General features: G+C 43.4%; 1 protein-coding gene across 1 annotated transcript in view; it reads right to left on the reverse strand.

The window, feature by feature from the left end:
• Positions 1-7,292: 7,292 nt before the first annotated feature.
• Positions 7,293-16,128, reverse strand: part of Enpp6 (ectonucleotide pyrophosphatase/phosphodiesterase 6) — a 94,063-nt gene continuing 85,227 nt past the window's right edge. Inside the window, exons 7-8 of the mRNA XM_038327572.1 lie at positions 12,562-12,685; positions 7,293-7,626 (exon numbers count right to left, since the gene is read on the reverse strand). Coding sequence (XP_038183500.1) covers positions 7,421-7,626; positions 12,562-12,685 — 330 coding nt within the window. The 3' untranslated portion in view covers positions 7,293-7,420. The remainder of the gene's footprint in view (positions 7,627-12,561; positions 12,686-16,128) is intronic.

Here is a 16,128-nt window from a genome sequence, read left to right on the forward strand (position 1 = left end):
TTATTACCATTGGTTATTAAAGAAGCTATTCCAGCCAATGACTTAGTAGAGTAAAGCCAGGTGGGAAATCTGAACAGAGATATAGAGAGAAAGGAGGCGGAATCAAGGAGATGCCATATAGCTGCTGAAGGAGAAAGGCGCCAGCTGCCAGCCAGAATCTTGCCGGTAGGCCACAGCCATGTGGTGATTCACAGATTAATAGGAATGGGTTAATTTAAGATGTAAGAGTTAGCTAGAAATATACATAAGCTATTGGCCGAACAGTGTTGTAATTTATCTAGTTTCTGTGTGATTATTCAGGTTCCAGTGGCCAGGAAACAACCAAGCAGTCTCTGCCTACATGACACTCTTCATTACTAAAGGGGAATAGAGTGAAGACATAAAGAGCGGGAGTGTATGAAGATGCTGGAGCCTGGGTTCAAAGAGAGTCTGAGGCTATATAAGGGGGGGTAGGGTGAGATGGAGAGGCAGATCAAAGAGAGCGGAAAGTACAATAAACAAGTGAACACAAGTGAACTTCGTGCACACTCCCTGAGTCAGCAGGCAGGCAGATCTGGGCCACACAGACAAACCATACTCACAGTGCTGACGTAAGACAGTGGGAAGCCATCGAGGAGAAAGAGTAGGGCAATAGCCTGGTCTCAGTGGCCTTTTAGAAAGAATGTCAGAAAGGTGAGGGAGCCCGGACCTTAAAGGTGCTTGGGAAATGTGAAAAGAGGTCATCGCATGATGGTGAAGGAAAGCCTCTGGGAGTGTTGGAAACAAGAGACACGTAGAGCTTACTGAGTTTTGTTTTGTTTTTATGAAACCGTAAGTGTGCTCTGGGAAATGCTGGGTGCATTCGAATGGTACAGTTGGATAGAGATGGGTTTTTGACTCTTTCTAAATCTAAATTGACACAGAGGCTCCCATACTAACACAGGTAGAAGATGGTGTAAACTCTTTCTGACTTGCTTGTCCCAACAATCCAGTGGATGTGATCTACCTTCAAGACCATTCGATGCTCACCTTCTGCAGAAGGTGTCTCTCCTCAAGTTTAGGGCGTTTATTTAATGGTTGTGTACCTGGTGATTGGACATCTAGGAATAGAAAAAAAATCAAACTTCTGAAGTTAGTCAGGTCTTTTAAAAAAAGAATACATATTTTTGTTTAATAGAAGGAATCATTGTAACATTTCTCTAAAAGAAGTAGATCTGTTTTGCAGCAAAGACATGGAGGTTGTGCTCCTTTCTTACCACCATACATAACAATGAACTAAAAACAGATTTTAGATTTAGATGTTAGAGTTAAAACTAAGCACTCACAGAAGAATGTAAGAAAGAAACCATCATGGTCTTGGATTGAGCAAAGCCTTCTTAGGTATGACACAGAAAAAGCACAACTGACTGATGCTGAATTTCATCAAAAACTTAAAAAGTGTGAGCTGCAAGGGATGCCATCAAGGAAGTGTGTGAGCCCCAGAATAGAAAAGCAAGGGCAAATAAACAATATCTGATATGAAACTAGTATGCAGAATCTATGTTAAGCTTGCAGCTCAATATGAAAAAGACAATTCAATGCAAAAATGAGCACAAGATTTGAGTTGACATTTCTCTGAAGGGCACATAAAAATACCATGCTGCATAACTTGGGAGGCACAAATATAAGCATAGTGAGATGGCTCACTCATTAAGAGGTCTACAATCCCCAAAGACTAGTAATTACAAGTGCCAGTTGGGGCACACAGAAAGTCATAGATGACTGGTGGAAATGTGAAGTGGAGCAGTCAATTCAGAAAACAGTGTGGCAGTTCCTCAGAAGTCTAACTTAAAGTTGTCATATATTATTAGTTATATTCCCGAGATAATGAAAATATATGAACAGAAAACATATATATGACTATTCAGATCTGTGTTGTTTGTATCTAAACAGTGAGGAAAATTAACATGCTGGCCAATGGATGGATAAATAAATAAAATAGTATCTATCCATACAATGGGATGTTATTTATAGATGAATGAAGTATGGATTCAATCCACAACCTTTAAAAATTATATTTAGTGAAAGAAGCTATACACCAAAGTATGTTTATAAAATATCCCAAATTGACAAAGTTGTTGACACAGAAAACAGCTTAATGTTTGACAGTATGTCAGGTGGTTTGTGTCAACTTGACACAAGGCAGAGTCATTTTGGAAGAGGGATTTCAATTAAGAAAATGCCTCTGTAAGACTGGCCTGGTAACAGGCAAATCTGTTGCGCATTTTCTTCATTAATGAGTGTGTGGGAGGGCCCAGCCCACTGTGATGATGTTGCCACCCCTGGGCAGGTGGTCCTGAGATGTGTAAGCAGGCATGGTGAGCAAGGCAGTAAGCAGCAGCCCCTTCTGTCTCTGGGTTCCTGCCCTGTGTTCCTGCTCTGCTTACCCCAAGGATGGATGGACTATTAGCTGAAAGTAGAAAGTTAAATAAACCCTTTCCTCTTTGTTGCTTTTGTTCAAGGTGTTTTACCACAACCTTAACTGAAACAGGAAGGGGTAGGGAATGGATGCTAAGCACTAATGGCTGTGGAGCTGTGGTGACAAGCCTGGTTGCACAGCACTGTGAATACCAGAAAAGCTACTGTCCTGTGTAGAAGGAGCGGCGGGCTGCGTCCAGCCACCCAGCTATCTTTACCCAAAATAATTACACGGAAACTGTATTCTTTTAAACACTGCCTGGCCCATTATCTGTAGCCTCTTATTGGTTAATTCTCACATCTTCCTTTAACCCATATTTAGTAATCCGTGTAGCACCACGAGGTGTGGCTTAACAGGAGAGATCTTAACCTGCGTCCATCTCGGAGAGGAGAAGCATGGCGACTGCCTGAAGCGTCTCCCCACTCCTGCTACCCAGCACTCTGTTCTGTCTACTCCGCCTACCTAATTTTCCTGTTCTCTTAAAGGGCCAAGGCAGTTTTCTTTATTAATTAACCAATGAAAGTAACATAGACAGATAACTCTCCTCCATTAGTCCTGTGTACTTCAAACAGATGAGTGGTACAGTAAGTGAGTGCACTCTCGATAACTTATTATATTTTTAAAAGTTAGTATTTTGTGGAAAGGAGAGGCCTCACAAGTCCCCACCCTCAGCTGAGGAGCTGTTGGCTTCTAGGGGTGGGAGAGTCAGTGTTCCTCAAGGGTGTGGCCCCTGTGACATGTCAGACACACTCCAGTAGACGACCCACACCCATGAGTATATGAGCAACCCAATTGGACTCAGGGTTAAAAACATGGAAAAGAGAAAAAAGATCATGAAGGTTGGAGAGGTAGGGGAGGTAGGGGAGATTAGGGGGGAGTTGAGCCAGCGTAGGCAGTGGTTAGGATTAAAGTACATTGTATGCATGTATGAAATTGTCAAAAATTAACAAAATATTACGTCTTAAAAAAGAAAAATTAGTATGCTGAATGCATTTGAAATTGAGTCGCCTACTCAGTTCTCTCTTTCCCTTCTGTGATGGTTTGAAAGAAAATGGCCCCCAAAGAGAGTGCTATATCAAGTTGAAACATTTTTCTTTATAAGAGTTGATGTGGTCAATGATGGTCTCTCGACAGCCATAAGTAAAAACCTAAGTAAGAGATGTTCCCACCTCCTGTTTTTCGACCGCCTTTGTTCCTCCTCCAGCGCGGAGGGCAAAGGACGAGTGGATTACGCACTAAACGAAACAAGAACCTCCCTCTATCTCACCTCCTCCCTCTCTCCTCCTCCCTTCTCATTCTTCTCCTTCCTTCCTTCCTTCCTTCCTTCCTGACTTCACTGCATCCTTTCTTCATTCTTACACTATCTTTTCCTCACTCCCTTGCCTTCCTCCAAGCTCAGTTTAAACCTGGGATAGCATACAATTTAGTCCATGCCATTATGGTGTAATGATATTGTCAACTGGGAGATAAGAAGAGACAGCAAGCCAAATGTGGAAAATTCACTTAACTGAAGCAACCCCAGACAAGAAAGAGAGAGTATCAGAAGTTTACATCTCCCTTTGACATTTATTCTTTTCATTTAAAATATAAACATTCAAGGCATTGTACTGATGCCATTTTATGATTTCTAAGCAAGACACATTCTCCTTAGCTTAAACTTGAGACCAAGTTTCAAATGTTTAATGACCAGTGGACATTGGTTATGCCCTCCTTTTCTGTAGTGAATAATTTATAGTCGCTGACTTTGGTAAAAAACAAATCACACTTGGAAATCTCTTGACATTTACACAAACTCGAAACAGTTAGAAAATTCCACAAAAGAGCTGTGTGTCTTGAACAATGTCCAAGTTGGTTTGATAGCACCATTGGGATTCTTAGAACCACAAGGAACGGCAGAAGCTGACTTTGTTATTGCTCTTTCCTCCACAAGTTTCTTCCTCCCCAAGAGCTTTCAGACTCCACCTCCCTCATTGGTTTTGGAGGGATGGAAGTTTGACCCAAATGGGGTTGGTCAGTGGCCAATGTCAGCTAATGATCCCTGGAGAAACTGACTAATTATGAAATGGGTCTCTGAGGATTCAGATGTCCCAGGAATGAATTAAAACCCACATCTCCTCGGGAAAGCCCCAGCTTTCCTTATTATGACTCACAAGTGTTGTCTGAGGCTCTACCCTGCAACTCTGGAAGGGTTTACCAGGTACTATCTGTGGCTGAACGCAGATCAAATATGGGTTTCCAAAGTCATTTTAAAAGTGAAGAGAATTGGGCCTTTATAATTTAAGACTCTTCTAGGCTTGTGAGAATTCCCTGCACCTATGGTAGTTTATGGTTAGGTCTTTAGAAATTAATTAAATTGGATTCTGGAGATGAGGCATATGGGCAGAGAAAGTAGCCCTTAGTCTTGTCTCTAATTTGAAGACCATCCCTTTCATTTCGCTGTGGTAGGTCCGCTCGGTTGTCTCCCTCCTGGGATCAGCAGTCAAGTCTCAGAAAACTTCAGGAGGCTGGATGCATGTGCATATTCCCAGGACTTCTTACTTTTACAGACACATTCCATTTAGAATGTCTAAGCTATAGGGTCGTTAACATACTGTGTCTCACCGCACCTCAGAGGCTAAGCGGGGTTAGTAGTGGGTGGGGAAAATAATCAGACTTTAAAGCAAAACAAATTTCAGCTAACTAATTATGACATCAGAATATATGCATTAGTTTCGGGCAAAGAATGTGTTTCCTAAGTTTTATTATTGACCTCTACTCAAGATTCCTTTGGTATCTCATTCTTATCCGTGTATTCAACATTACTTATTGAGAAATTATATTTTATCAGACAGAGATCTGAAAATTGGTTGTATAACTTAAGGGTTTTTAAGGATGAGTGAAGGAAAGAACAGTATAGACCAAGAAAGAAAAATGCAACATTGTGTCCAATCTTATTATCCCCTCTTGATTTTAATGGTTCACTTTTAATTGAATCACTTGACTGTCTCTCAGAAACCCTTCTTCTGTAGAGGAAGTCAAGCCTGCTTCCTGGAATTCAACAAAACACCATTCTTTGGTGGGGGGGAGAAAACTTTGAACAATAGATGTCTGTTTCCACAGCTTGTATCAGTGTTCTGAAAGTACTAATTTGCTCTCAACCACACAACAAAGGCTGATTCGCCTCCTTTCCAGTTGATTCCATGGTTTGTTGGAGCTTTTAAAAACACATTACATAAATCCTCAGTCTTTTGTGAGGATAAACACGACGGTTTGTAAGCGGTGATCTTTTGCTCTGCCCCATAGGTACTTCATCTTTACCGAACCCGGGAGCTGTTTGGTCAGGGCGAGCACCAAACAAAGGCTTCCTCCTCCTGAGCTCTGATGTTTTGTCTTTTCCCAAAGCAGTGTCGCTTACTAGTGAACCATCTGCTGTCAGTTCATTTCGGATCCTAAGCAACAAGATGCATAAGTTCCACTGTTACCATCCTCAACTTACAGTGGGGTCACATCCCAATAGAACCACCATGAACTGGAAATACTATCTAGTCAAAATGAATTTAATACCCCATCCTACAGAACCCCTTAGTTTGGCAACACACAGTGCTCTCAGGTACTGTGTGTTTACACCCAGGACCACGTGGCCGGGTGGGAGCGGTGGTTGGCTGCCGCTTCTGGCCAGCCTTGTGAGATAGTGTCATAGTACATGATACTAGGTTGAGAAAATGTTCAAGATCAAAATTCAGATTGCATTCTATTGAAGGTGTCTTGCTGCCTCGCCATAAAAAAAAGGAAAAAAAAAATCCAAGCTGGGTGGTGGTGGCACATGCCTTTAATCCCAGCCCTTGGGAGACAGAGGCTGGCAGATTTCTGTCAGTTGGAGGCCAGCCTGGTCTACAGAGTGAGTCCCAGCACAGGCTCCAAAACTACACAGTGAAACCCTGACTTGAAAAAGCAAAACAAAACAAAGAAAAGAAAGAAAGAAAGAAAGAAAGAAAGAAAGAAAGAAAGAAAGAAAGAGAAAGGGAAAAAGTGAAACTCCTAAGTCTATCATATAAAGAAGACTGTATGTGTGCCTCTAATTGTTTAAAAATAAAATCAACTCTTTTTACATGTGTCTTCTGGACTCCTGAAATATGAACTTGCATTTGATATATCACCATCCCTAGCAGTGAGTTACGATTTCTAATGTTCATACTATTATTGCAAAGCCATCTCTTCCTTCCTAAGCCCATGCTGACATATCAGGTATTTACCTGCTTTCCACCCCAACTCAAGGGCTAAAGAGTGGCAGTGTCTGAGGAAAGTAAGTGGTCAGATTCAGATCAGAGATTATGTATGAAGTCTCACGGAACCCTGTAAGGTTGCACTCAGTGAAACTGAGAAGCTATTGTGTTCACAGATTTTGAGAGAAGACATCATGGCTTCCACCGGTTCTATGAGTTGTCTAGTGTTTTGATACCCCAATTGGTTGATCAGTGATCTCTCCTGGCCCATGTGCTTTCTGGGGTGGTGTTATAAAAATACCATGCACCATGGCAGAAACAGACAGCATGTATTGCTTTCCTGTAGCTAGACCTCCTCTTTCTGAAATAGAAAAGACAGTGCAGAATTTGGGATGCAGATCCCCAAATATGAGCCCTTGGATGTTAACTAAACCCAGAGGGCTTTACTGACAGGACAAGGCATGATGAGGGACCCAGGATGACTACAGGATATCCATTTAAAGTTTGGCTGTTGCTTCAGTAGGATGCTCAAAGAAAGGAGAAAACTGTAGTGATAGGAATGAAAAGGTAAAAAAAAATGTCAAAATTTTAGGTAAAACAGTTTAAGAATTTTTTTAAAAGAAGGGACTTTTGTGTACATAATCATCCAAGAATAATGTATTTATAACTTTAATGGCCTTGATTGTGTTAATAAGCTATTATTGATACAGAAAATAAACACTGTCCCGTGCTGGTGGCAGGCCTTACTGCAGCAGTGCTTTGGAATGAGCAATCCGACCAGCTATGCAAAGTATAAGAGGAGAATCAAGACCAGGACACAGCGGTTGAGTGGGACAGATGGAGCCGAGCTGGTCTGACCCTTCAGCATGCACACCACCCTGGACCAGGACCCGTTGTTGGGCAGTGGGGTGATGCCTGCTACATTGCACATAATGTTGTAGACGTCCACGGATCTGATCGGAGCAGCTCTGAAGTTGGACTTGAAATCTAAAAGGCAAAAACAGACAAGCAGGTGGTCACGACTGGTCACTCAGAAAAGGAAAGTTGACTCAAGGATGGAGAAACTCTACTGAGGCTCCAGGAAAGTCAGCTCCCTCCCTGTGCCTAAGTGATTATAAAAGAGGAAGCATATGTGGGCAGTTGTAGGCCGTAAAGGAACAAACCTGCCTTGGAATATTTGTTTACACTGTAGAGATGCGTCTCTGCTAAGGCACCTTCTGATTGGTTTAATGAAGGGCTAAATGACAAATAGCTATGTGGGGAAGATAGGCGGGACTTCTAGGGAGAGAGAGGAAGAGGAGGAGCAATTACAGGAGACACCACTGAGGTGCAGAACAAGACAGACACACAGAATGGGAGAGAGGTAAAAGCCATGTGGTAGAATGTAGATTAATAAAAATAAGTTATAAAAGCTAATGGGGCAGGCCTAATCTAAGGTCAAGCTTTCATAATTAATAGTCAGTCTCCAAGTCATTATTTGGGAGCTGGGGGCTCAAAGAAAAACCTGTGTACACCCTTCTATGGGACATAGAGATGATACCCTTCAGAAGACAAGTTAGCAGACAGGCTTCTTTGTGCCTAAGCTTCCTATACTTCTGTTACAATGAAGCATTCCTGCAAAGGGAGAGAGGCCAGCTAAGGTGCTCCACTTCTTTAGAGCATTTGGGAGCCAGTGTGGCCAAAGAAGTCAGACTACTTTGCTGGGTTCTTTGAAAACATCATGGCTATCTTCTAGAACTTCTGGCTAGCTGGTGCTTTTCAGAGCACCTAAGGCAACTTGAGAATGTCTCTCTCAGCCTGCCCTACCAAAGTCACAGTTCTCTTTGGCCCATAAAGCTGTATCGCCTTCTGGGGACTGAAAGCTCACCAGTAATGGCAGTAATATTCTCAATAAATTTAGAGAATTAACTACATATGGGAGCCTTTTGGAAACTGATGAAGTAATTTGCCTTAGGGAAATGAACTAACTGGTATTGGAGTTGAGATTTCAGGGAAGACTTCAAGTGACCTCTGGAGGTCAGGGCATTGTGCCTCTACTCAGATCCTGTGCAGGCAGAGGACATTAAACACAGGCGTGTAAAACAGAGGCTGGTCATGGAGAACACTGTTCTCCAGGGGCACAAAAAGTGATGTTTCAAGCAGTTGGACCGGTGTGCCTGTTGCTTCCCCGTGCTACAGATAATGAATATGGAGCCCTATTCCTTTAGACCCATGGCTTTCAACCTTCCTAATGCTGCAATCAGTTAACACAGTTCCTCATGTTGTGGTGTTTCCTGACCATGAAATTACTTTCATTGCTACTTCATAAATGCAATTTTGCTACTGTTATTAATTATAATATAAAATCTGTGATTTCCTATGGTCTTAGGTGACCCCTGCGTAAGGGTTATTTGACACCCAAAGGGGTCACAAACCATAGGTTGAGAACCACTGCAATAAACAGCAATAATCTGAATAAAACATAAAGAAGCAAATTTGCGTTTAGGCCCCAAACAAACTGTCTAACAAAAACCCCAAGCTATGCTAAGGTTGAATTCAGGGTTGAGTTTTGATCCATAAACAGAGGCCCGTGCTTTTAATGTTCATCTTAGATCTTTAAAGGAGAAACGGAACCTGAGAGGTGCCAATATGGCTTTCCATTTAAGAAAACAATCATTTCGTGTGTTCTGCTAAAATGATCAGATACACTTAAATTTAAAAGGCACAAACAATGTATCAGAATCCTCTGGAAGTACAGTACTAACACCAATTCTCTCCCTGAAATTATAATTATGGAAGAAAGTTATAGATAGAAGCCCCTGTCACCCAGTGTGTGTGTGAGATCTAGGGAAACTTCAAGAAATGGATTTTGCTTAACTTTGGAGAATTAAGTTGAATTCAGTGTGAAGAGGTACCAGCACTCTACAGGGTGTGGGAAATAGCACCTAAATCATAATGTAAGACATAAGAGCCATTATTATTAATAAATAAGTATAGTAAGTGGCAGCTAGAACAAAATTAGGGTTGAAAAATTATAACCTTATAAATGGCTTAGGAGGTTCATTTTCTTGTGAGGAAAGGAGACTAAGGGTCTGAATTGCTTAAAAGTAAAACTAGTTAAAAAAAATGAGAACTTAAAGAAGCACAGGAAAATGCAAAGGAGGCTTCTCTCAATGTCAAGGCGAATTATGTAATCGGATGAGGGTGTTGGTGATCACATGACAGCACATGAAGCCACCACAGCCTACGGGATCAATGGAAAGACTGTCCAAGGGTCATGAGAGCAGCTTTCTTCCTTCCTGCTGCTGTGCCGTGTGACTTGGATGTGAAGGTCACACTGCTTTCCACATGAGGCCAAATCACCATCAGGTGGTGGCAGGGGGCAGGGAGAGATGTGAGGGGTCCTTCTCTGACCTTTCAAAAATCCGTGTTTCAAAGACAGAAGGAGCAGTGGAGAGAAAGTTCTGACAGAAGTCCCAGGGAGGATGATCATATTTGAAATATGACCGAGAATGCAAAGTTGTGTCCAATGCCTCTGCCTGTTCAGCAGGAGAACACAGATTTCTTTTTGATCTAGTTCATGACCTTCCGTTCTAAAGGCATGGAATTCTGAGCTCAAGTCAAAGACATGCAAACTTTTAGAAAATTCCCTGGTAGATGACAAACACCTCGTCTGATCTGGAAGTCTTTTGCCAAGTTCCTCTAGCTCAAGATGATGCTTTGAACCTAGATTTGAATCTAACTTATTCCCACAGGCTGACACATGGGCATTACATTTGGGTATAAAAGACCCTGTAGGCCTGCGCTGTGCCCAGCCACCTTCTACCTTCATCTGTAGCCCTGAGAGGGGCTTACATGGTTGTGCCCATTCGCCGATTCCTGCTCCTGCAACCTCAGTTCTCCTGGACATGACCAGGTAGTTGAAATTAGGAACTGGGATTAACCACAGAGAGGCTGTCTTCAGAATTATTTTCCTTTCTCTCTGCTGGGCCAGACTTACTGGCTTGGAAAGCTGGTATCTAGGCAGCCGCAATGATTAGCTTCCTCCCTAAGCAAGAAGCACAAGGAATCAGGAGGTAGGCACCTTTATCTGTAAGTGCAGCTAGATACCTATTAAAGGGCTCACTCTTAAATATTCTTCTGAGTAAACAGTCAGTGTGTAAAGCTATTTAATCTTTCATGAGAATTGAAGCCTGGAATGTGATGGTTTGCAAGGCTCTCAAGAAAACATTTTTGCAATTAGCTCAGCCCATTTTCTTCCGGGGTTGTCTTTCTGTCTGTAAAATACTGAGGGCTTTCCATTTGAAAGGAGCTGATGACAGAGGCGTCTGCTAATGGACAAAACATCCCTGGTGAATTTAACTCTAAGTTAGCGTCAGGCTGGGCATTTCATTTAGAACGCTTGATGTGGAGATAGAATGACTTATGCTTTAAAACACACATGAGACTTGCTCATATACAGTCCAACAGACAACTGTTTGACATTCTTGACTTTACTTCCCTCTTCTGGGGAAGAAAGCGCTGACATATTTGACTGAAAAATTCTGATGACTGACATTCTCCATGACCTTGGAATGTCTTCTTTCTGATCTACAACAGACCTCAACATAGTCCTGAAAGCTCCGTTCTTAATTTTCTTGCACTGAAATTCTGCAAGTCCTGGGCTTGGCCAACAGGGAGCTCTCCTAACTTTCATTGGCCAATGACAATGTACTCAGACATCCTCTGGTCTCTTGGACCTGTGTTAGGAACTCAGCCAGCTCTCTAGAAATGTTTGCTGTCACTGATCCTGATGCTGACTTTGGGATTTGAGAATCAAATGTGGGGTCACATGGAGGTCGCCAATAGCTCCCCCCCCCTTCAGGCTCTTAACAGCTCGGTGTGTGGTGTGTGTGTGTGTGTGTGTGTGTGTGTGTGTGTGATAAGTGGGATATACAGAGACAGGCACAATAAGAAGGGCGAATTGACACGGTTGGTCTCGCTACTCGGATGAGAAGAGCAGAGTTCACATGACTTAGTATACAATTGGAAACAAAAGGGTGGACTTTCTTGAGTAGATACACTTTGATCAACACACAGAAATGAGCCTTTGGACCACAGACGTCAGAGGGAGAATGTTCAATAAAGGAGTGCACAGTAGTGGAAAGGACGGCTGTGAACTGGCCACCTGATGCCTGATAGCTGTTGGAGCGACTGCTCCCTTCTTCCTCGCCCCTGGATGCCTTTCTTTGAGGCACGGATCTGGCCATACGCTCATTAGACTACTTGGTAAGTTTTTCCATTGTACAGATTCATAGTGCCATGTCAATCAAGTCAAGTGGCCAAAGAGACTCTCCCCATCTGTCTTTTCTTCCAGACCTTTGGACTATAATCTGATCAAGGAAAGATCAGCAAATTTACTTCTATACAAACATCTCTCCTTATTCTGGCTCATTCTCAAAGTCAATCTCAAGGTCATTTCTGAGCCTGCCCTTGAATACATCCTAGTTTCTAGCTGGACTCTAAATGGACCCCACAGGTGTGGATATTCTAGACAAAGCAGGGCTATTGCTGGGAAGCAACAGCATCAACCTTGAGACTGAAGTTGCCAGCAAATTGGTGTGTTTGATAAGCCTTTCTAGACTTCAGATAGCTGTGAAAAAAAAAGTCTCGATGAATTAAGTAAAAAATGAATCACAGACATGTGGAATACATTTTCGGCACTATTCTCAGGATTTAAAATTTACAAGGAAAAGTATTTGGCCACAGTTGCCAAACCAAAGAAGCATCTGAAAGGAAGCCAGCCAAAGATGTTGCACGGAGAAGCGGCTGGATCTGCTTAGCTTGGCTCATAAAGAGGGTCCATAAAGAAACCTCTCCAGCTTTGTAGGAGTGTGGTTAGTCCCTATTAGAGCTGCTTCCTTGGAATGCTGCCTACGAGGGTCCAGTCATCTCCTTGCCTACCAGGTCCGAAGGCCAGGAAGATGCCTCTCATGTCCATGAGTTCGTTGTCATATCCGTGCCATCCACGCTGCCAGCCTTCGCGCTTGCCACTGCTGTTCATCCAGAATGGAAGCATCTCTCGATTCTGAAGTCAAGAAAGGCAATTGTATTATATTGCTCCTGGACAATTACAACCAGTGAGGCAAACTGACGCCAGTGTGGAGATTTCCTCACTAATATCTCTGAGACCAGGATCATCCAGCTTCAGCTAGGCCACTTCCTACTTCAGGTAGCTCTGACCCTTGGCAGCAGCCTCCTAGATCCCTGAACATCTCTGGTTAAGACGAATCGCATGGTGTAATGAGGTTTGGACCACTAAACGCAGCATGCTAGAGATAGAAAGGATGTTAGAACCTGTCTGTGGTATAAAAGCCAATTTGTTCTTCATCCCAAGTTCCTGTCAGAGAGCTCCTAAGACCCTCAAAATTTCCTGGACGACAGAGGGACTTTTGTTGTCCCTCATGAGTGCCTTCCTCCCATACTGGAGTCTATGCAAAGATAACTACTGGACTGGGGACTAATAGCCTCAGGAGGGGGTGGTCACCTAAGGAACAAACCTCCTGATTAGAAGGTTTTCTTGTTAGTTCCTGTTCCCCAACTACTGAAGAGACAGTGAGGTTGCTGGCTTTTGAGTCCCATCATGTAGCCAATACAAAATCTCATCCCCACAAAATGACACCCCGGATTTGACCCTGCCAAGCATAGTTCAGACACCTTCCAAGGAATAAAAGTGCTATGCCCCCCACTTCTCACCTGTATGTGTCTACTTGGCTATAATTACAAGCACAGCACTTCTCTGAGTCCAAGGATTTGTTCCAATGAGCTGAAGCCAGAGGGTGAGAACCCTAGCCTAAACAGGCATAGGTGTTGGTCGCCTGAGGACCCAGTCCTTGCACCTGGTAAATGTGTGGAGTCTTGCAGGGCTGGACCCTTTAATCTGTGATGTCTGCTCTAACTTCAGGCATTGGTATGGGGGCATAAAATTGAATGTTCAGGTACTGAGATATTAAAGGAGTGTTATAAAATATGATGTGTATAGAATCACCTCATTTTGTAGCAAAGCAACCAAAGCCCTGTGGGGTTCACTCAGCCCATCCAAGCGCCCCTTCCACAACACACACCATGACATCCTTCTTCCGGCTCTGCCTTCAGGGACAACACTCTACTCAGTGCCCCCTGCTCCCTGTTTTTAGCCATTTGCCTCCACAAGTTTCCATCTGGGAAAGGGTGTCAGGGCTACCATTTCTGGGTCATTTTAGAGACTGTATTATCTGGGGCTTTAGAGGCTCAGTTAATGTTGAAAAAGGAGCTCAAAGCTTTTGTGGGTCCCGAAGAGCCCACAGCCTGTCTAACACAACTCTAGCCATTTGTTGTAGACAGACTTTGTGCTTTTGACAGTCATATCATCTTCCTGGTGAGAATTCATCACCGCAAGTGTTCAAATGTAGGCACAGAATCAAAACAGCACAATAACCAGCCATTTCTAAGTTGTGTCCCGAAGCTAATGGTATCATGTATGTATTGAGTCATGCAGCACACCCAGGGCCGATCCCGCTGCTTACAATCATCATGTATGGAAGTCCTATCTTTTATCATTTGTAATTAAAAGCACTAAGGTGTACAGAGGTTAAGTTAAAGTCTCAGCATCACACAGCCAATAGGAGGTAGTGCCAGGACTGGAGCTTGTCTGTCTTCTCAGTCATTATACACATTCCGCCATCCCAAAGCCACAGTGCTCCTGGTGAAACTGGACCATGGAGTGTCTTCTCATGTCTTAGGTCTTTACCCACCATGTGGGGTAGAGAGAGGAGAGTCTGGACTTGGGTTGGCTATGGAGTTGAAGTTAGTTTTCTACTCTCTGATCTCAGAAGTTCTGTCCCTTCTCTTAACTCCACTTTCCCTGTTAGATGTTGCTCAACGCTCACCTTGTGGAATTTGGGAGACTACGATGACTATGTGTTAAGTACTTGGCACACAGTAGGTGCTCAGCAAATGGCTGGTCTGGCCACCAGATGCCACTAGCAATGGGGCGGGGCACTCTGGTTCTGAGGTGGAAGGTTCTTCTGCGTATGTAGCCACGGCACACTGCGTCCTCCTGCAGCTGCAGCTTGTATTCTTCCGCGGACGCTTTTACCACTTCGCTAACTTTTCATACTGCCTTTTTTTTTGTTTGTTTGTTTGCTAGCCGGCTGTAGTGAGGATCACAACACATTCCAATTTAGCTTCATCAGCTAACTTAATCTGTTGCTTTCCCCACTTTCTGTCTCCAAGACAGCAAGGCCGGAAGCCCTAAGCGGAACGATCTGATTCTTCAAGTCTCACTTGTGAGGAGTCCTGTAGTATGTCTGTTGCCCATAGCCAAAGGAGAGACAGACAGCCTAACTTAATAACTAGACTCTACAAGGCTACCATTTCTTTCTTTGTTTGTTTGTTTTTGTTTTTTTTTGTTTTTGTTTTTGTTTTTCAAGACAGGGTTTCCCTGTAGTTTCTAGAGCCTGTCCTGGAACTAGCTCTTGTAGACCAGGCTGGCCTTGAACTCAGAGATCCGCCTGCCTCTGCCTCCCGAGTGCTGGGATTAAAGGCGTGCACCACCACCGCCCGGCTAAGACTACCATTTCTTATTGCACAAATAAATACAATAACAATCTCAGTCCTGAAAGTAATTGGGGAATTGTCCAATCGCAGATGAATCACTATTGTTTATTAAAGTGACAAGTTGTCTCAGAGAGGAGAAAAAAAAACCAAAATTATTTTTATCTATATAAATAATAATAATGTAATCATGTAAGGAAGAACTAATTCTCTTAAAGAACGTGGGTGGACCAGGTGATATGTAAAGACACCTTTGATTTAAAATGATTTTGGGGAATCTTTGTATCATGCATGCATCCTCTTCTTATGGCACACACACGGAACTATGCAGTAGGAAGGGTGTACGCCACAGTTCTCTGAGTTCAGAATCCAAAATGGCAGCTTTGGGGGTCTTCTGGCTCCTAATTGAGAAGCTGACCCTATCCGTACCCCTACCGTGGACTGCCACACAGTGCCACCTAGTGACGTGCTGGGGAGGTAACCAGATCATAGAGATCTGGCCAAAGGTGAGAAAGGCGTGTGTGTGTGTGTGTGTGTGTGTGTGTGTGTGTGTGTGTGTGTGTCACATGGCTGGCTGCAGGAGAGGTGATCACAATGAGGAGGCTGCAGCAAGGAGCCAATCAAGAGGAGCAGATATCCTATAGCTCCTGTCAGGACCTGGGGGACACTGCTGACGCAAGGCCTGACCCTCAGGAGGCTGTGAGAAGTGAGGAGCTTTCACACTGCTCCCCTCATGTGGGACAAGACCAGATGAAAGCGACAGCCAGAGCGCACAGTCACGGGGCTTTCTACTCTCGCCTAGGGAAGTACCAACCCAGCAAGGTCACCAGCTGTCCCATTTTGCTGCCATGGGGACTCTAGAGAGTCAAGACTTCAGTTGTAAAACTGAACCAGCCCCAGGCAAACCAGGGCAAGTTGCTGGCTCTGCATTTAACA

This window comes from Arvicola amphibius, chromosome 4 (genome assembly GCF_903992535.2).
Source record: "Arvicola amphibius chromosome 4, mArvAmp1.2, whole genome shotgun sequence".
Lineage (NCBI taxonomy): Eukaryota > Metazoa > Chordata > Mammalia > Rodentia > Cricetidae > Arvicola > Arvicola amphibius.